At 25.7% G+C, this 22,470-nt stretch overlaps 3 protein-coding genes across 3 annotated transcripts; 1 reads left to right on the top strand and 2 right to left on the bottom strand.

Annotated features, from left to right (window-relative positions):
- Nucleotides 1-4,689: 4,689 nt before the first annotated feature.
- Nucleotides 4,690-5,833, bottom strand: Phum_PHUM488060 (uncharacterized protein; the record flags this gene model as incomplete). The annotated part of the gene is made up of 4 exons (XM_002430450.1): nt 4,690-4,810; nt 4,959-5,096; nt 5,181-5,434; nt 5,504-5,833. 4 exons carry the CDS (start codon nt 5,831-5,833, stop codon nt 4,690-4,692), a joined length of 843 nt encoding a protein of 280 aa, XP_002430495.1.
- A 1,206-nt stretch (nt 5,834-7,039) lies between these two features.
- Nucleotides 7,040-8,377, bottom strand: Phum_PHUM488050 (uncharacterized protein; the record flags this gene model as incomplete). The annotated part of the gene is made up of 1 exon (XM_002430449.1): nt 7,040-8,377. The coding sequence occupies one exon, from the start codon at nt 8,375-8,377 to the stop codon at nt 7,040-7,042; it is 1,338 nt and encodes a 445-aa protein (XP_002430494.1).
- Nucleotides 8,378-12,961: 4,584 nt separating this feature from the next.
- Phum_PHUM488040 (uncharacterized protein) lies at nt 12,962-14,235 on the top strand (the record flags this gene model as incomplete). Its single annotated transcript, XM_002430448.1, has 2 exons — nt 12,962-14,019; nt 14,112-14,235. The coding sequence occupies 2 exons, from the start codon at nt 12,962-12,964 to the stop codon at nt 14,233-14,235; spliced, it is 1,182 nt and encodes a 393-aa protein (XP_002430493.1).
- Between the last annotated feature and the right edge of the window lie 8,235 nt (nt 14,236-22,470).

Here is a 22,470-nt window from a genome sequence, read left to right as displayed (position 1 = left end):
TTTTAACCTAATTTTTTTTTTTGGGGAGGAGGAGGAGGAGGAGGAGGAGGAGGAGGAGGGGAACTGAGAAAGAAAGGGATATTTTGTCATTAATGAGTAAATTTTTTTTTTGTGATTATTGGTATTCGTTTAAAAACAAAAAGAACAAATAAAAGAATAATCGACGTAGTTTTGTGCAACAGGTGAAAGAGAAAATCTATAATTTTGACTTGATGAATATTGAGAGAGAGAGAGAGAGAGAGAGAGGGGTGGGAGGGAATCGTTACGTAATAATTATTACAACTATGATTAACGGTTTTCTTCTTTTTTTTTTTTTTAATTAAAATAACGTTTATTTAAAAACCGAAAAAAATTCGATAAATTTTTTTTTACAATGTTTACGTTGATAGAAATGAAAAGAAAAAGAAAAACGTTTCTTTTTAATTTTCCTTTTGGAAAATAAACAAAAAAAAAAAAAAAAGAAAAACTATAAAATTTGTTTAGATTTCCAAAGGAAAAATAAATAAATTGAAGTCTTTTAAAAAATCGTTTCTGATTGGTTGTTGTTATGGTTTACTCAAAACCATTATAAAGTTAAACGTTTCTTAAGGACTTGTAAATTAATTTCATAAATTTTTTTTTTTAATTTTTTATTTTATTTTCTATAATAAGATATTATTGTTCGTATTAATTTATTTATGTACATAAATATTTCTCGTGCATTTTAATGATTTTACGATATTAATTAACGACGATTAAAATATTTTAATACAGATTAAAGTTCTTAAATCTTTTGTTAAAAGCAAATTTTTTAGACAAAAAAGTCGTTAATAGTCAAAATTTGGAAAATGATTAAATTATATAAAAGGAAGAGTTTAGTCGAAGAGGAGGGAGAGAGAGACAGAGGGAGAGGGGAAAAGATAATAATTTTTATTACTAAACATTACAAATGATTATTTTCTATAGGGTAATTAAAATCGATAAATCATGGGAGGAGGTGGGGGGGGGTGGAAAAAGAAAAAAATTTTCTTTTAATATTTTCATTTTAACTCGTGGGTTAAATTTTACAAAATTATTTATGGAATTTAAAAAAAAATTTATATATAGATGCGTTTTTTTTTTTTTTTGGGGGGGGGAGCGGGAAGAATAAGAGAAAACGTGGGATGTTGCTTATTCAACATCACTTTTAACTCATTTTAATCATGCCTCGTGTTTTGTAATAAAAATGTGGGGGCCTACGTAAGATCTAAGGCCTCCTTTTGAAAATTTAAAAAGCCGCATGCGTTTACAGTTTGAGTTTATATTTAAAACCGAATTCGCATCTTTATTAATAAATAATAATGATGATGATATTAAATAATAATCAAACCCATTATTATTATTGTTATTTCGACAAAAATGTTTTAGTTGAAAATGAAAAGATGCTTTCAACCACAACAACAAAAAAAAAAGAAAATTTTTTTTTGGGGAGGATGAAACTGATATTAAATTATCATATTAAATTACGGTTGAGTTTTTTTTTTTTCTAAAGTTTATTTCTGGAAAATTTTTTTTACCATTATACTCGTCAAAAGTTTTAATTTTTTTATACCGTTAAAAAAATAAATAATAATAATAATAATGGTAGTTAAAAAAAAAAAAAAAAAGAATTTCAAATAGAGGCGAAGCGAAGTTTTTTTTTTCTTTCAAATTCCGAAGTGTGACATTTTAATAATACAAAAGGGAAAAAACATAAACTTATTATTATTATTATTAATACATGATTTGAATTATTAATAATTATTTAAGAGAGTTTGTAATTTTAATAAAATGTAAACAATAATACAATACCTTATTCTCCGGATGAGTACCTTTCGATTATTATTAAACGTAAGTTATCGTTAACGATTTTGTTTTTATTTTTTTTGTGTTGTGTTGTTTCCTTAATTAGCATTCTAACAACAATCACTCCGAAGATCACTTGCGACGACGATCATAATTTTACGGGTAACATTTATATAACAATAATTAGTTCTTTGGGTCACGTTGTCAGACTCTAACTGTTCCCGACTTAATTTACTTTCTTTTTTTTTATATGTATGTTTTATTGTTGCCATGGAATCGAAAAAAAAAAAAAAAACCTTTTGTTGCCGCCCATGGGGTGTCATTATTTTGTGTAAATTGTGAGCATGCGTGCCTCTTTCTTTTTCTTCTAGAAAGAAAAAACACGCGGTCACCGCCTGACATTTGTTTTTTTTTTTTTTTTTTTTTAAATCAACGTTAAATAATAATAATAGGACGTAACCCTAATTATGTAAATTTAATTTTTTTTGTACTTAACAAAAAAAAACCAACAACAAACAACAAAAAGTGTAGGAGGAAAATTGTGGTGGTAAAAAAAAAAAAAAAATTCTAAAACATTTTTCCTATTTGGAAAACTAATTTTCTTTTACGAATTAGAAAACTAATTAAAATTAGTATCGGTGACCCCAAATTTTTTTGTTTTCTTGTTTTTTTTTTTAATGGGTCGTGATAAAAAAATAAAGAAAAAAAAATTTAACAATCAATTAAATTTTTATTTAAATCGAAATTATTATCATTATTATTATTTTTTATTATTATTATTTTGTTTTGAATATTTATTTTTATAAATAATAATCAATTATTTATATATTAATCGTGCATATAATAAAACAAATAATATTATTTACAATAAATTATTATTATTTCGATTATATAAACATTATTGTTAACAAATAATCGATCGATCGATCGATAGATCGATTATTAATCGAAGAAACAAAAAAATCGAACAATTTGGAATTAACAATTTTATTTTAGAAAAATATTTCGCAAGGTAGTAAACAAAAAACAAACGAAAAAAAAAAAATAATAATAATTTTTTAACAATATTTAAACAGCTTATTCAATTAATTAAATAACTTTATTAAAATTTTTTAAAAATTGAGTTAATAGATTTGTGTGCCTAATAATAATAATAATAATAATTAATATAAGCGTAATTAATTAATTAATTATTAATAATAATAATAATAAAAATGTGCAGTGATTAAAAATTTAATTAATTTTTTTTTTAAAGTGTGCAATCAATATCTATTTTTTTTTTTTTTTTTTTTTTTATACTAATTGAAAGAGAAGAGAAAATTCTATGTCGAATTAAATTTTACCGTTATAGAAAAAAGAATATTAATAATAATAATAATAATAATAGTATTTGTATTTATTAATAAGAGCTGATTATTGCCGAATTGAAGGAAAGAAATAATAGAATTATTTAATTTTTTTCTTTTTTATACTACTTCGTAAATTTAAAAGTAAATTTATTATATTATTATTATTATTAAAGCTGTTTTTTCCTTTTTTTTCATTAAATTATGTATTTATTTATCTGTACACAACACATGCGAGTGTGTGTGTGTGTTTCTTTTTATTTTCTTTTTATTCTTCAAACGAAGCATTTATTCGAAAAGGCCACGAAAATTAATTATATCGCATACGTTTATTTACACGTTTACATGTTTAACGCATAATAATTTTTTATAATATATACAAGGCGCTGACTGGTTGTGCATTTTTGAATTGCCATAAGCGATTCAAAACGACTTTACTACATTATAGCACCACTAGTTCAACTCGATATATATATGTATATGTATATATATATTTTTTTTTTTCATTGCAAATAAATCATTAAAAACAAAAAAAAAAAAGAAGAAAATTCGTCACGACACCTACGTAAATAAAAATTATTAATTAGCATACGTATAATTTTCAAAGCGAAAAAAAAAAAAAAACAATCGAATTAACGAAGTTTTTCTTTTTTTTTTTATTATTTTTTTTAAACGAAATTATTATTATTATTATTGTTTGAGATTTGCGGAAAATTCTTTACCTCGTTTTAAAATCTATTTAAAATTGCTTATGTTAAAAAAAAGAAATTTTTTTTTTTTTTTTAAAGTGAACATTATTTATTTAAACGTGAAAGTAAATATTTTATTTTTGTACTTCTAAATTTTTCTTTCCTTCAAAAAAATTTCAAAAATCGGAAGTAAAAACTATTATCATTATTATTATTATTAGTATTAGTATTAGTAGTACGCTATTAACATTAATTATATATTTTAATAGTATTTAATAATAATTTATTAAATGGGGCGGAAGAAAAAAAGAAAATTTTCCTACCCGAAATTTTTGTCGTGGTAGTGAATGTGATGTGTGTGACATTGTGTTTGTTTGTTTGTTTGTGTACATTTTGCGGGTATGAACAAACGAAAGAAAAGGAAAATTGGTTTTTAAACAAACATTTTTCTTGATTTTTTGACCAATCGAAAGTGACGTCTCCGTCCTATTTCGTCTACCTTTGTTTTTTTTTTTTTTTTTTTTTTTTTTTTGTGGGGTATTAAAACCCTTTTCAGTCTCTCGATGAAATTCTTGTATTTCTTTCTCTCTCCCTTTTGCTTTGTTTCCAATAATAAAAAAAAAGAAAAAAAGATAGTAAATAATAGTAATAAAATTAAGGAATAGATTTTTCTGGGTAGAGAAAGAAGGAAGCATCGAAGGGAAGACTTGAGAGTCGAGCCTAAGAAGCTGTTTTGGTACATTTTATATGTTAATTGGAGTTATTATTGGTGCTGACATGGCGCGTCTCTGAACTCTTGATGATAGAGATGACGTCATGATAAAATAAACTGGAGACGTCACTTCGGTATTTCAGTAACCTCCTCCTACTCCTCCTACTCCTCTGGCTCTCAAATCCGCTTCATCGTCTTCGTCATCTTCATCCTCTTCTTCCTCTTCTTCTTCTTCCTCATCGTATTCTTCATTTTTCAATCTGTAAAATATATGAATGAATGAATGGGTCAAATCGTAAAAAAAAAAAATGAATTTTTTGACATTAATCAAATTTATTTATTTATTTATTTTTTTATAATAATGATAATTTTCGATCGGAAAATTGGGCGAACATACTTGGAACTTACTCTTCTTTTGATGGATATTTATCCCTAAGCCTGCGTTTCGAACAACCTTTTTGGCACCCCGGACAATACCAATACGTTAAAATTGTTATTGCGACAATGAAACATGTGGTCGGTACGACAAGAGCCAATATGAGATGTCTGAAATGTTCAGAAGTTTATATATAAAATAATAATAATTTTTTTTTTGATTCGTACAATATTTTTAATTTGTTTAAAAGTCACCTTAGGTTGTCGTCCCAACTGTAGTGGGCAACCACTATTTCCGGATATGTTTTGCTATAGTAACAAGGAAATATCTTTCCCACGTTTTTGTTACCGTATTGCGAAGCAAATTCTGAGCAATTTATCTTTGGCGGATATCCGCAACCCTCGGTGTTAATAAAAAATTTCGTTTCGTTAACGTCCCAATTCATCGATGTTAAATCTTGATCTTTGAGAAAATCGTTGTAAGAATTTTTGCTGTAGCTCACCGTTATCTGAAAATAATTATTATGTTTAGAATAAAGGGTTTGGGGAGAGGGGAGGTGAGGGAAGTAGTTATTTACCTGGTGACATTTAAGAACAGCAGTAGTGCATCCTTCTCTGCAGGACGCCCAAGTGCAATTTCTCAACCCTTCGGAATAAACGTGTTCGATGACTTTACATATAACGGGTTCTTGTTCGTAATCAGCTATTATGGTCGATATGGCGGGATCGACGACGAATGGTATAAGAAATAAAAAAGCAAAAACTGAAATGATAGCGGTTGTACCCATACAAAGGGATACGTAAAACTTGGCTTTTTCCAAAAGAGTCTGAACGGGTATGACCGGAGTCTCGACTTTTCCTTCACAACCCACGACATTGGCAGCATCGCACTGGTCTTCGGCCTCCATCAAGCCATCTTTGGCCCCCATTTTTTTATTTATTATTTATATATATTTAAAAAAAAAAAATTTTTTTCTTTTCTTATTTTAAATTCTAATATTAAGAATTAATTTTAATTTTAATTTTTTTTTTTTTTTACTATCAACTAAATTTATTTATTTATTTATTTTTTTTGGTAATTAAAAGTGAAATTCTTTTAAATAAAGGGAAGACCCGTTTTTTTTTTTTTGTTTTGCTAGCACATTATCTCCGATAATTGAGCTTTTTCTTAAATTAAATTGAAATTTTTTTTTTTGCGGTTATATATATATATATATTAACTAACTATTCGAAATGAATTTTTTTTATTTTTATTTACATATACATAATTATTTTAATACCGTCGAATTTTTTCTGATTATTAAATATTACAAAAAAAAAAAAATAGAGAAAAGAAATAAAGAAAAAGGAAAAAAGAAAAGAAAAATTTAATTATTAATTTTTGTACGTATTTAAAATTTAGTCTTTAAAATCATAATTAAATTATTTTATTAACGCGTTTCCCCTCCGGTCAAATTTGTACGATAACACATCTTGTTCCTGTTGTTTTTTTTTTTTTTTTTTATTAGTAAATTGATAACCGTGTTGTTGATAATAAAAATTATTATTATTATTATTATTATATTTTTTTTGTTAAATTTTTTTATTGCAAACTTTTTAATTTTTTTTTGTCTTGAATTATTCTCAAAATTATATTTTTATTTGTCGTTTTTTTTGTTTTTTTTTTTTGGTTTTTAGGTTTTTTTTTTTTATTAAGTTGCCAAGCGTGCTGCTTTAGTTTTTTCGAAGCATGTATAGCGTATAATCTGGAAATTTTTCAATTGATGATTGTGCTAAATTATTTATTTGTTGCATTTTGTTGTTGCTTGTTATTATTGTTCTTCTAGTGAAAAGACGTGCTGGTTTTCTGAATTTTCGTGCAGGAGGGGAACGCCTGAAAAAAAAAAAAGAAAAAATTAATTACGATTAATTTACAAAAAAATCATTTTTTTTTTTAGTTTTTGTCCGACAGATCGAAATTATTTTCGTCGCGTTTGATTTACGTGTTACACGTTGATATAAATAGAAATGGAGAATTGTCTGTTTTCGTTTTTTCTTTTTTCCTATAGCAACGAAATCAAATTAGTAATTGATTATTTTGACCATAAAAATAAAAAATTCTTACGTGCTGGATCTCAAAGGGCCATGGCGGAACCGACTTCTCTTATGCTTCCAGAAGCGGTTTTTTCAATTCCGATAATTTGGGAATTGTTAGCACATTTAAAACGCATTTTAGCATCGTCACCGACAACAACGGTTCTTTGACATAATAAAAGAGTCAGACAGGAAACAACGAACAATACTGATGGTAAAACGGATGCGATTAAAAATTCTTTATACGTCGTAGCCAAATCGAACCTTGCAACAACCATATCCGGATTGTTTTCCGAGTAATAGCATGGAAATCGTGCGCGAGCATTGTGATCCGTTCCATCTTTTCCATATTCCCTTAAAAATTCTTTGCATTCGTCTCTCAGCGTATTAACACAACCGTCGAGATTTATTTTCAATCTAGATTCATTTGCTATTATGAGCTCGTGTTCGGGTGGAGCTATTAATTTTCTTTCGTCCAAAGGTACCGAACTCCAAACGCTTAAATAAGCTAAATAAGTAAAATTGGTGACGTCATGCAACGCAGTTTTCGGGAGGAGAGTTCCATTTATGCAATCTACCGCTTCCACACCGTTAGATGTGTTGGTAACTTTGTAACAAGACGCCATGAGAATGTTTCCGTTATTTTCATTCCAAATTTCTTGATCTGAGTCAATATCAATCGCCTTACGACATTGCGATAAATACGCTTGGTCGCCCGATAGCAAAATAATATTTTTATTTCTAGTAGGAATGTCCACGCATCTTCTGTCACAATTGTACGGGGTTCGAATACGTTCGCACGTACCACGGTCACAATATTGAAGGCCTTCTATAGTACTGCATGTTATTTTACCCCTTCTACCCGAACACTTTGAAGGGGGATCCGTCATTTTAAATTCACATTCGAAAGCATCCGTGATATTTATGCAAACCCCTGCGGAGCAATTAAACGTACCCGTCAAATTTTTACATTCATCGGCAATGCATCTATATTTTACAGCACTTTCTTGATCGATACCGTAACAAGTTTTATTTGCCGTATTGGTGCAGTTAGCGAAAAGCAAATCGGATCCGTTACGTCTTGAATGTACAATAATTTGTATACACGCACCAGAACTTTTACTCAGGCACCACTCTCCGCAAGATTCCCACTTGCACGTTTCGTTATTCACGGCTCTCAATGTCGTGCACATGACTGGAACTTCGCTTATACCTGATTGAAAGGCTTTCATTGACGGAACGTAAATAGCCACTGTCAAATACACTAAAGCAACGGTACTCAAAACTGCCGTCATTTGACAAATGCATATCGTACCACAAATTCTTTGATCCTGTGGTGGAATGAGAAGATCTTCCGGCGGAATTTTTTTTTTACCCATTTTTTTTTTTTTTTTTTATTAAAATAACTAAAACTATCGATCTGTTTCGTACATCACTTTATTCACTATTCGTTTTTAATTAAAATTTATTACTATTTTCAATAAATTTAAAAAATTTTAAATAATTTTCTTTTGAGAAGAAAAAGAAAAGGAGAAGAAGGGAAAAAAAAAAACACTGACTTGTCCCAAATCGACACTCATAGATTTTCCTCGAGCTAAGCGATCAGAGAGAGAGAGAGAGAAAAAAAACGCACTAGGGCTATGATTATGCGCAATAGGGAAAAATTATCAAATCGATACACAACCTTTATCTCTTTTTTAATCCGCCAAAATCAAATTTTTTTTAATTTTAAATGATGAAAAGGCTCTGTGTAACTTTGTTTATTATTTAATTAATTATTTGATGATTTTCCTTTTTCGAGATTTCTTTTTCTAATTTGATTTTTCTTTTTTTTTGTAACGGTTTAATTTGAATGTGTGATATGATGGATGATTTTGAGATTCGTGATAATTTCGTTATTGAAAAAGAAAAACTGGGTTGGCAGATTGCGGGTTTATTTAAAAAAAAAAAATAATAATAATAATATTTGCCTAAAATGTAAAAAAAAATTTTTTAATGAGTACTCAAACTTTTCATTCATTGATTTAACATTCATTTCATTTCATTTTTTTACGACTTTCGAAAGATCAGGGATTTAAAAAAAAAAAATTATTATGTTGTAAATTAATTTTGCAAACATTTTATTATCAATACATACCTGGAGAGAGAGAGAGAGAGAGAAAAAAAATTATCCTATTTTCCTCTTGAAATATATTTAAATTTAACACGTTTACGTCATATAAATATTATCATTATTATTTTTTTTCCCCGATTGAAATTAAAACAAATTAAAAAAAAAAAAAAAAAAAACTAAATGTATATAATTTTGTAATTTTTCTATTTTTTTTTTTATTTGTTAATTTAGGTCAAATTATTATAATTTTTTTTTTTGTTTTTGTTTTTATTTCGACATGCGAAAATGCATCGTAAAAATTATATTTCAAGTCATGAAAAAAGGGTCCAAAGTCAAAAAGGTTGCCGGGAAAACGTTTATAAAAGGAAATAAAAAAAAAAAAAAAAGTTAAAGAGCTCTGATGTGAAAAAAATTTTTTTTTTTATAACTGTATTGCATGAGTTTAAGACTTTTCCAACCGCGAAAAAAAATTCTCTCGTCTTTTCTCTTCTTCCCCTTACCTCTCCACTCCCCTCTGTCACTCTTTCTCAAGTGATAAAAATGATAATAATGTACTAATAATTTTTTTTTTTAAATAGAAATTTACAAATAATAATAATAATAAGGTTTTAAAATATTTATTGCCGATTTAAAATTTGTCTTCTTTCACTTTATTCCTCGTGGATTTATTTATTTATTTCGAAAAAAAAAAAACGTTATTCAAAACTTTACTTAAAATTTAAATTTCGAAACGTTTTTGTTTAGAATCGTCACAAATTAATAAATAAAATAAATAAATAAATAAATAGAAAAAAAAAAACATAACAATTCACTCATCACATGGTTTAGTCTTGTTTACAAATTTTTATATAAACGCCTCGATCGTATAATTATTATTATTATTTTAAATTATTGTTTTTTAACGATAGGCATTAAATAAATAAATAAATTTCTTATTTCGAGGTTAACGACCTTAAATAAATTTATTATAAATAATCGGATTTAAAAATAATAATAATTAACACTTACCCGAAAATTTGGCAAATATACATCCACATCGGGAATAATTTTCACGGGGGGTTTTCGTTTTGAATATGATTAAATTCAAAATGGCGGAGACTGGCACTGCTTTGCGACGTCCTCTGCTGCTGGATTTTCAACCTTTAATCGATCGATATATATAGTCCCGAGAAAAAGGAAAAAGGAAAATTTTTTTAAAAATATATAAACGCGAAAAAGGTTTTTTTTCCATTATTATTATTATTTATATAAAAATAATTTTTTTTTCTAGTGAAAATCGATTGATTTTAGTGTTTAGTAGTTTCGGAATGTTTGTTGGTTGTCTGTTTGGTGTTCAGATAAAAATATATCATTAAAAAATTGATAATAATAATAATAATAATAATAATGAAAACAATTCATGCCCGATACGGGAAAAAAAAAAAAAAAAAAAAATTTTTTTTTTCCCATTATTATTATTATTATTATTATTATTATTATTATTATTATTATTATTATTATCAATTTATTAATGATTTTTTTTTTCAATTTAAATTCACATTGTATATGTGTTTGTAATGAAAAATTTTCCGAAGGTTTTTCCTTTTGATTAGAAAAGAAAAGGAAAAGAGCGCAAGCTTAATGAATTTTTTTTTTGTTTAGCTAAAAGTCCAGGTGAACGGTAGTAGTAGCAGCAGCAGCAGCAGCAGTCGTCGTCTGCTTTGACAGTGTTTGTTGGTTCAGCACGAGGTTTCGATGTAATTTAACACAAAAAAATTATTATTATTATTATATATTTTTATTAGTTATCAGTTTGTTTAAAAATGTATCTATTTTATTATTATGATTATTAGTAAAAGTACAAGATCGAGGGGATTGGAAATAAATTTTTATGTTGACGTTTGTTTTTTTGTTTTTTTGTTCGGTTTTAATTGTGTTTTGAAAATTTTATAATAATTCTTAAAAGTGACGAAAAGGAAAAGAATAGAAAGGGAAGAAGGGGAAGGGATTTGTTTAACGTGTTCCCGTAGGAAAATTTTCCAAAAAAAAAAAAAAAAATTGAAATTTTATTTCTTGAGTAAATAACAAGGATGTGTGAAAAGTGTTTGGTTGTTTGTATGTGGCGGTTGTTAAAAAAAATTTTGCTTCGAGGGTTTTTTTTTTTTTTTTTTTTTTAAGGGGAGAAAAAGATTAGGGGAGGATGTAAAGTTGGTATTTATTTACAATTATTTTATATTTTCGTTCATTTTAATTTTTTTTTTTTTGGGGGGGGCATGATGTAATTGTGATAACATAAAGATAAAGGTTTAGTCATGTGATTTGTCGATTGATTTGTTTTATTAAACAAACAAAAACAAAATGTTGTATCAGATTGTTAATTCTTCGACATTGACAAGTATTATTATTTTCCCACGTAATAATAATAATAATAGAGTCGTAATAAATAATTTTCAAAACGTGTTTGCCGCGTAAATAGTGAGAGAGAGAGAGAAAAATGTCATACACGCACAAAAATATTTTAATTATAATTTAATTATTATTAATTAGTTTTTCTTTTTTTTTGCCCCCCCCCCTCCCCGTAAAAGTTTAGGTTGGGTGTGGTTTCGATTTTTTTTTTTTTAGTCGTTTTTAATCACTTGTTTAAACATGTTTTCCAAAAAAATTTTGTTTTTTCTTCATTAATTTTTAAACATGGTAAAGAAAAGAAAAGTCAAAATTAAATTCAAATTTTTTCTCGAAGTTTTTTTTGTTTTTTTACTTTTCTACAAAGTCTAGTAATAATAATAATAATAATAGGGCTTTTATTCTTTATAATTGTGTGCGTTTTTCAATTTTAAGGGAAATAATGGCATTAAGTAAGGGTTCGAAAAAAAAAGAGGGGGGAAGGTTTTTCGTAACGAAAAATTTTCATAAATCATGAGGGTAAAAAAAAAAATTAATAATTATTTATTTATTTATTCAAATCGTTTTATTATTATTATTATCATCATCATTATTATTATTATTATTTCATTTTTAATCATATAATTTTACAATCAGATTTTTTGAAAATCAGGTTTCGTGATAAAAAAAAAACGACGAAAGGGTTGTAATTTTATTAAAATTTCCATTTTTTTTTTCTTTTTCGAAAGTTCAATGTGCGTGCGTGCGTGTGTACGTGCGTGTGTACGTGCGTGTGCTCGAATTCATGTGCGTGATGTGTGTGTGTGTGTGTGCTTGGAAAATTATTTTTAAAAACATTAATAATCCTTTTTAAAATATTTTTGCAATTTTTTTTTTCTTTTTTTTCTTTGTATTACATTTTAATCGATAATGAAAGAAAATTTATCGATGAAGGGGAAAAAAATTATTGTAACCGTGGAGTCGTGGAAGAAAAGAAAAGAAAAGAAAAAAGAAAGAAAAAAAAGAAAAAAAAGAAAGAAAGAAAGAAAAAAGAAAAAAAAGAAAGAAAGAAAAAAGAAAAACGTTTTTGATCCTTGAACAATAAATTTTTTTGTTTACTTTTTATACGTACATGGCGCCGGATTTTGCGCTCTTATACTGCTTGGTTTAGCATAAATAATTTTTTTCCCCCTTCCCCCCGTACCCTTCCTTTCCTTACTCGTTTATTTATATTTATGTATTTTTATTTTTTTGCTGTCGTACACATTTAGCTTATATTTTTTTAGGTAAATGTATGGTGTTGTTATGTGATAATAACAATAATAATTTATTTTGAAAAAAATAAAATAGATATTTTTTTGTCAAACATATTGACTCGAAGTGAAAGAAAATGAGTGAAAAATTAATAGATAAAAATGAAAAATAAAAAAATGAAGAAAATAAGAACGAAAAAGATAAAAATTTTACGGTTGTGATGTGACATAACAAAATGGCCGATGAAGTAACGAAAAAATTAGAAGAAACATGCCGGCAAAAACTACTTTTTTACATAACCGCCTTTTTTATCCTTCTCGGAATATTCAGCTTGTTTGCTTTTTTATTTCTCGTACCATTCGTCATTGATCCTGCCTTCACGACAATCTTCATGCAATTCGAAGAAAAACCAGCCGTGTGCGTGACGGTTTCGACGGTGACAAATAGAGGAGCTTCCAATTGCACGTGGAGTTCTTGCAAGGAAGGTTGCACAAAAGAACTTTACGAATGTACCCAAATATTAGTCAATTATAAATTCGACGAGGAAGCAGAAGAAGAAGAAGAGGTCATCATCGATTCTTCGGATTCCGACGTTAAAAACGATGATGAATTACAAAGTAGTAGTAGGAGAATAAGAAAAAGATCTACTTTTCATTACACTCTCTTCAAAATGGCGGAAACTTACGAATCGTTTTTCAATCGAGATAGATATAATCAAAGGGAAACGAGAGCGATACGAGATGATTACGATTATTTTACAAATGAAATAGATGATGTGGATGAAGGTTTACAGGGAAATAATTCTGATTGGTATTACGTGAGAGCGAAATTATTTCCAAACGTGAAAGGCTGTGGTTATCCTCCGATATTAAATTGTAGCATATTTTTAAAAACTTATAAAACAATAGGAACAAATTTTTCGTGTTATTTTTCGAGAATCGATCCTAGTTTGGTCATAAACGAATTCGATCTCGATCAAGTTTATTTGAATTTGATATACGCTATGGCAATACCCATACCTTCATTTATAATATCCGTCGTTTATTTGACCATTGCTTATTTTGTCATTTACGCCGAAGAACCACCTCCTAAACCTCGCATTATTAGTCCTTCTATGTTGACTCCCGTACCGCCTCCGACGAGTGGAGCTTTGACGCCTGCAAGTGAGGTCTTCCGCGAAGATCTGGCCAGTTTCGGTCACGATTTTAAAGTTGCCATGGCGGATGAGGCTAGTAGAGAAAGTGTTGCTACTTGCATCGATGCCGTCCCTAATTCTAATTCCAATTCGAACGGGTAAGGCCGAGAGTTTTTCTTTTGTGGTGGAACTCATTGCCGCAACGTCTTTTTGTTATTAATTTTATTGTTTTGCTCCTTTGGTGGTTAAGATCTCAAGTATTATTTTTTAAAAAAATGATAAAAAATTTTTTTTCTTATTTGAATTTTAGAAACTTGATGAAAATAATGACAACGAGTATCTCAACTCCTCCTGGGCCGATAGCCGCGGTTTGAAAAATTCATTACACGGTCTTTCGGATGTTTCGTGGCGTCCAAAATAAATCAATCAATAGGTAAGAAAATAAATATCGAACGATTAAAAACGTTTGTTTGTTAACAAAACGTTCCTACAACCAGCCAACAACAACAAAAAGATTAATTTTTTTTTTTTTTTTTTGGGTGATGGATGTTGGGAATTTTCCTGATGTCGTGCGACACGTTCGAAATCTTTTTTTTTTATGTACTGCTCGATACAATCGCGAATTTGGAAAATTTTATTAAGAAAGAGAGAGAGAGCGAATTTGAGGAACCATCATCGTGCAGGGGGCTTTGGTATTATTATTATTATTTACCCGAAATCAAAAAGGGATTAAAAAGTATTGTTTTTACAAAACCTTCTTTTGTTGTTATTTAATAAAAGAAGATAGATAGATAGATAGAGAGAGAGAGAGAGAGAGAGAAAATAATTGTATGAAAATTGTTTATTTTAAATAATTATACAAAGTTGAAAAGTTTTTTTTTTTTTTTTACTTTCTAGAAATATTTTAAAACAGTTAAGAAAAGTTCAAAAAAAAAAAAATGTTTGTACAAACATAAATATGAATATTATTTTAATGGCGTAACAAACGTTTTATGTTGATAATAAAAAGATAAAATTTAAGAGGGAAAATTGATTTTGAAATCTTACATTTACTTAATAGGTTTCCGTCGTCCATTTTTTTTTTTTTTTTTTAAATAACGTCTCTTAGGATTTTTATGAGAAAAAGTCGAAAACGTAATTTTTACTTTTTACGTTATTAATAAACTTACAAATATATATATTGTAACGAACGTTTTTGTGTGTTTGCCGGTGGTGCCGCCATTTTTATTTTTTTCTTAACCTTTTTCTTAAGGTAACCTTTCAAAGTTGATTTTTTTTTTTTTTTCATTTCGGAGTACTTAACAATCTTAATTTTCTTTGTGTGTAAGAAAGTATTAGTCTAAGGTAAACATCGGGGGCGGAGTGTGAGGGGGGGGGAACCGAAGCGTCAAAATGGCGGCGGAACTTTTTTGCAAAAAAACTTTCACGTTTTCTTTTCCTTCTTTTCCTCCTTTTTTTTCCTCTCAATAGTTTTTTTTTTTTATATAAATTTTATTTGCATGGAAAACGAACAAACAAACGCAAAAAAAAAAAAACGGTGCACGAAAGTTAAAAGAAATAAAAAAAAAAAAAAGGAAAAAAAATTTAAATAGGAAAGGTTTGGTTTTCACTTGCAAATGTATTTTTTTTTTTTAATCATTAATATTATTATTATTATTATTATTATTATTATTATTATTATTATTTTTGTTTTTTTTTTCACAATCCGACCTTTTTTATATTCGAAGGTCGAAAAGGTTCAAAGTAAAAATTCATCAAATATTTACTTGGGTCATTCTCTCTCTCTTTCTCTTTCTCTCTCTCTCTCTCCTTTCGATTGTGAATCGATGTCGGATTTTACAACAAAATGGTCGTTGTAAATAAATTATTTATTATGCGAAAACTTTATTTTTTATAAATAAATATCGAAAAGAATTTTTCGCATCAATCTTATATCGTCCGAACTTTCCAGAACTTCCAGAACGGATGAGAAGTCGATTCCGCCATTTTTATTTTTTTTTCTACGTAATTTTCATAAATTTGACTTAATCGATTTGAGATTTTTAATGATTTTTTTTTTCTTCCCACCATCATTAATTTTATCTTTCTTTCTCTTTCTGAATTCAATGCAAAAAAATTCGATTTAAAAAATATTGAAAAAGGGGAGAAAAAGGGAAGAAAAAAGGGAAGAAAGAATTTTAAGAGAAATTTTCTTTTTTTTTTTTTTATAATTAATCATGGCGGATTTATTACGTAATCGTATGAATTATACTAAATGTATATATTTTTACGGTTGGAAAAGAAGAAGACGATTCAAATTTAATTTATTGAAGTGGGAGGGGAGAGGAGGAAAGGGGGGAATGATGATGATGATAAATTGTTCGAATCGTTTATTTCGTCGATATGGAAAATTTTTTTTTTAATAATTTCTGCCATTTTAATTTTTTCCTTTTTTTATTTTTCAGAATAATGAAAATTCGAAGAAAAAGAAAAATCACAGACGACGACGACGACGACGAGGATGATGATGATGACGAAGATGACGATGACGGGATTTACAAAATGCAAAATATTTTTTTAGGAAAAAATTTCAAATTCTAAAAATTTTCCTTCGTGTCGCAATGTCCAATCAATAATAATAATAATTCTAATTTAAAAAATACTGCGTTATATTTAAAAATAATAATAATAATAATTTTAAAAGAAATCGCATTCAAAGGGTGCTATAATTAGCTTTTTTTAAACACTATTTTACGCGGTTTATGCCTTGCTTATTTTAATAATAATAATAATAATTTAAAAAAAAAAAAGGTAAAAATGTACATTAAATATTTGCTCAAAACACTTCATTAAAAAAAATTTTTTAATTCACATTCAAATGATTTCCTCCTCCTCCTCCTTCTCGTTCATTTCATTTATTTAATTTTTTATTTGAGATCGTTCGAGTTAAGATGGCGGATTATGTTAATATGGCGGGTTATTAAAAAAAAAAAAAATAATAAAACTGTTATTGTTTGTATATCATTCAAATAGAATACTGTGCCCTCCAGAATAATGCAGGGATTTTAATTAAAGAAAAATTTTTATTTATTTATTTATTCATCAACCGGAAGTAGTAGAAAAATTATTTTTATTTATTATTATTATCATTATTTTATTGTTTAAATTTTACACACACACACACAATCACACAAATGAAATAGTTATAAATAAATAAATAAAAGTGGCTTTGCTGTTAATAATAATAATAAATTTTTTTTTCTAAAAATAATCATCCGAAATTATTTTATTTATGTACATAGAAATTATAAATAAAATTCAGGTTATTAAATAAATAAATGCTTAACTTTCAACGAATTGTTTATTAATTAAACAAAATGGCTTTTATTGCAAAAAAAAAAAAAATTTCATATAAATATATTAAATAAATAATAATGAATTATATATAGTAAATAAATTTTTATTTTTTTTAAATTAAACTATTAAATAAATAAATAAATAAATTATTATTATTATTAATCGTCACTTGTTTGATTTTTTTTATATTTTATTTCATTTTTTTTTGAAAATTTTTTTATTTTTTTGTTGTTTGATTAATTAATTAATTAATTAAATAAATTGTTGTTGTTTTTTTTTCATACGTACGTACAAATAAATTTTAATTTATTTTGAAAAGTTTAAAAAAAAAAGTTTTTTCAATGAGAAAATTTCTAAAAAATTTATTTTTACGATAATTTTAAAATACTATCAAATCAAATTATTACTTTTATTTTCCTTTGTGACAGTTGTTATATATAGAAAATTTAAATTATCCAACCATTTTCCTTTTTTCTTCAAATACGTGATTTGCTTAAAAACTTTTCTTTTATTTTGATTTATTACTTTTGATATTATTTATGGATGACACGACGTGTGTGTTTTACACTTTTCTTCTTTAGAAAATTTTCCTTTTTTTCTTCCATTTTCTCAAATGATTTTCGGTTTTTTTTTATTTAAGTTTTTTCTTCTCGGTTTTTTTTTTAAATGAACACTTAAGCAGACGCCATTAAAATCTGAAAAAAAATTTTTAAAAAAACTTTTTTTTATATTAAAAATAATTAACATCGTTTAATAATACCTTATACCACCATTTTATTACGTAAAGAAAATTTACGGAAAATTTACCATTTAGTTCAATAAAATTTATAAAGATGTCTCTGTAATCAGTAACGTGTCGTAAGTACGTATAACAGTTTGTTTTTTTTTTTCTCTCTATAAAAAGAAATTTTTATTTTAATAATTACATAAAATTACATATTTTAATAGTAATAATAATAATATTCGCAATTTGAAAAAGTTTTTTTTTTTTATCACGTTTTATAAAAAAAATTTATTATTCACGATATTCAAAAAAAAACATTTATTAATTTTCGTTGAATTTTTTTTTTATAAAATGATTTTTATATTTAAAAAAATATATATATATATATATATATATATATATATATATATATATATATATATATATATATATATATATATATATATATTTTTTTTTTTTTTTGTAGTTGACCTTTTCCTAGTTTATGTTGACCTAATACATATAATGACTTACGTCAGGGTTTACCCCATCACTAATGTTTTACCGCATAACAAAAAAAAAAAAATCTTTTTTTAAAAAATATTTTTTAATCTTTTTATTTATTATTATTATTATTATTATTTTAACGGTATACATTTTCGAAAGAATTTTTTTTTTTAAAATAAATTCAAATTATTAATTTGTTGTTTGTTTGTTTGTTAAGGTAAATCAAAATTGATTCAAAATAAAAAAAAAAAAATGTCGGATCGAATTAGTTTTGCTTTTTTTTATCGATTCGTTTCGTTCGCTTCTTAACGATAATAAAATTTTATTAAAAACAATAAAAAAAAAAAAAAATTAATTAACGCCCTTACAAAAAAAAAAAAAAAACTATATAAAATCAATTAAAAAATTTTCGAATTTAATAGAAAACAAACAAACAAACAAATAAACAAAACAAACGAAACAGAATAAAAAAAAAATTAATTTTGATTGAAATCCCACCAATTTTTCAATCTCTGTAAATTTCTTTTCCCCTCCCCTTCCCTTCCCTCTTCCTCCGATCCCTTCTCCCCCCTCCCCTCGAAAAAACAAAACTCACCAAAATTATATTTAATAATAAATGTATTTATTATTATTATTATTATTATTATTACCGTTTGTTGTTGTTGTTATTTAGATTTTCTGGAAAAAACTTCACTTCTATTTTTATTTTTATTTTTTCACATACTTTCGATCGGTTACTTGTTATTATTATTATTATTATTACTACTACTACTACTACTACTATTATTATTATTATTATTATTATTATTATTATTATTATTATTATTATTATTATTATTTACGCCCAATTTTTAATATTAATGAATACCAAAAAGAAAAACGAAGAAAAACAATAATAATAATAATAATAATAATAAAGGTTATGGTGTTTAAGAGTGACCATAATAATAAAGGTTAAAAAAAAAGTCGTTTGTTCTGTATTTTAAAAAAAAATTATGTAAAATGTGGGGAAAAAAGGGAGGAGGAGGGAGAAGAAAAGGAGGAAGAGGAGGACAAAAAGGAGAAGAGGAAGGAGAAAAGGAGAAAGAGGAGGAGAAAAGGGAGGAAGAGGGAGGAGAAAGAATAGAGAAAGAAAAAGGGGAGGTAATACTTAAAATTATTATTATTATTATTATTATTATTATTATTATTATTATCATCATCATCATCATCATTATTATTATTACTATTAATTGAAATAATAATGATTTTTAAGAAAAAATGAAAAAGTTTTCAGTTTTTTTCGGTTAATTTTCCGCGTTTGGTAAAATTAAAAAAAATTTTTTTTTTTTTTACGTAAAAATGATTGAAGATTTTAAATTAGTGCGTGCGTGTGCGTGCGTGCGTGTGCGTTTTCATAGAAAAAAAAAATATATCGATTGAAAGAAAAATGTTTTTCACAAAGGCTTAAGACAAAAAAAAGGGGGGGGGGGATTTGCGTGAATGTTTTCGGACATGCGAATAAAAAAAAAAAAATGATTTAAATGAATCGTTTTTCTTTTTTCTTTTTTTTTCTTTTTCGTTTTCTTTTAAATTCTATTACGGACGGAACGACTGGAAAATCCAGATAAAAATGAAAAGAAAAGAAAAAGAAAAAGTAATTCGAAATTGAAAAAGTAAAAATGAAATAAGTTTTTATTATAAAAAAAAAAAAAAGGTGGTATCGTTTAAAAAGAAAAATTTTCCCAAGTTTTTCTTTTTTTTTCTTTTTTTTATTATTAATTACGAACAAACTTTTCTATAAAGAAAATTTCTTCTAGAAAATTCTATCTTTTAAAAACAAAAAAAAAATTTATATAGGAAAAAAAAAAATGGCGAAGTTTGTGGTGGTAAACGAATCGAGAACGTGAATTTTTTTATTAGGAAAAACGTTGCGGAAAAAAACAAAATTTTCCTCTCGTGTACACGATAATAATGATAATAGTTATTATTATTATTATTATTATTACGTACGTACGTCCGTCGTGTAGTTATTTAATAAATTAATAAATTAATTTTTTTATTTTATTTAGGTCGGTCGTAAATTGCAAAAAAAAATTATTAACAACAAAAATGCCCATGTGTTTTCCAAATGCTTTATTTTTATTATTATTATTATTATTATTATTATTATTATTATTATTATTATTATTATTATTATTATTATTATTATTATTATTATTATTATTATTATTATTATTATTATTATTATTACTATTACTTTTGTTTTCGTTCGTCAAATTTTTTTTTTTTGGAAAATTGTATAAATTATGTTACGTAATGTTAAATATGTTTCCTGTTGTTGTTTTAAATTTACAACAACCATGATGCAACGACTAAAATTTTCCCTTTTTTCGTGCGCCATTATTATTATTATTTCTACGACAAACAAAAAGTTTTCCAGGAAACGAAAAAAAATTTTTTATTTTTTATTTTTAAACATTTCCAGGAGGATTTCTTTTGTTGAAATCCGAGTGTTTATTTTTTTTCATTTCTAGAAAGTTATGAGGAAAAAACCAAAAAAAAAAAAAAGGAAAACGAAATAAATTTTTTTTTTTTATCTTTGATGCATGTAGTATATATATATATATATATATATATATATATATATATATATATATATATATATATATATGAAAAATTTGATTATCCGGCATCAAAAGAAAAACAAAAAAAAAAAAAAGATGGCGGATTATTTACTTTATTTTTTATTTTTGTGCGTGGAGGTTTCGTGAATTAGAAAAAATTACGAGTGAATATTATTATTATTATTATTATTATTATTATTATTATTATTATTATTATTATTATTATTATTATTATTATTATTATTATTATTATTATTATTATTATTATTATTATTATTATTATTATGTTTGTATTTTAACGTTCGACGTTGTTTTTTTTTATTTATTTTTTTTATTTTTTCTCTAGAAAATAGTTTTCCAATCGATTATGAAAAACTCGTAAAAATTTTTAATAATTTTTGATTATTATTTTCATTAACGATTATTCTCTCTCTCTTCTCCCTCTCTCTCTTTCTCTCTCTCTCTATTATTCTTCGTTTCTTTCACTCTTTCTCCTTTTTTTTCTTTTTCTCTTTTTTTTTTCTTCTCTTTTACTTTTTCTTTTACCTTTTTCTTTTTCACTTTTTTTATCTCCTTTCTCGTTCTTTTTTTTTTCTTTCTCTCTCTCTCTTCTGTTTCTTTCCCATTTTTCCTCTCTTTCTCTTTCTCTCTTATTTTATCCTTTTTCTGTCTTTCACAATTTTTCTTTTTTTTCTTTCATTCTTATTTTTTTTACTCTTTCTCTTCCTCCCTCCCTCCCTCCCTCTCTTCCTTTCTTCCTCATTCTTCCTCTCTTTTACTCTTTCTCCTTCTCTCTCTTTCACTTTTTTTTTCTAACTACCACTACCAGTGTAATTATTATCGTGATAAAAAAGAAAATTAGTAGAATATTTCATTTCCGTTTCGTTCCAGCGTGACGTTGATATCCGTAATAAAATATAACAAATTAATTTTATCACACGTTGTTGCTGTTGTTGTTGTTAAATTCATTATCAGTGATTTCTTATCAAATCATTTTTTTTTGTCATATAACATTACATTAAAAATAATTTTTAAAATTATTTCTCTCACAATTATTATTATTATTATTATTATTATGTATACGTGTTTACGACGCTGGAAAATTTCAAAAAAAAATTTATGTATATAAATTATTATAATATGGAAAATTCGATTCGGTTAACGTTCGCAATTTTTTGGAAAAAAAAAAAAATTGCTTATTTAGCTGTTTTGAATAAAAAATTTCCGTTTTTTTTTTTTTCAAAAAAAGAAAAAAATGGAAAATTTTCTTTTTGGAAAAAAAAAAATGAATAATGTCAAACTTTCATTTTTTTTCCCGCTTTTTTTCACTTTTTTGCTGACAAAATTTTTATTTTTTATTTTTGTGTTAAAAAAGTTTTAAATTAAAATAAAAAAAAAAATAAAATAGGAAATGAAATGAAATTCGCGTCGTAATTAATTTCCGGTTTGAGTAAGAA

The sequence above is a fragment of the Pediculus humanus genome, genomic scaffold (assembly GCF_000006295.1).
Source record: "Pediculus humanus corporis 1103172108258 genomic scaffold, whole genome shotgun sequence".
Classification (NCBI taxonomy): domain Eukaryota; kingdom Metazoa; phylum Arthropoda; class Insecta; order Psocodea; family Pediculidae; genus Pediculus; species Pediculus humanus.
Note: the sequence above shows the minus strand (reverse complement) of the source record. Positions and strands in the feature narration are given on the sequence as shown.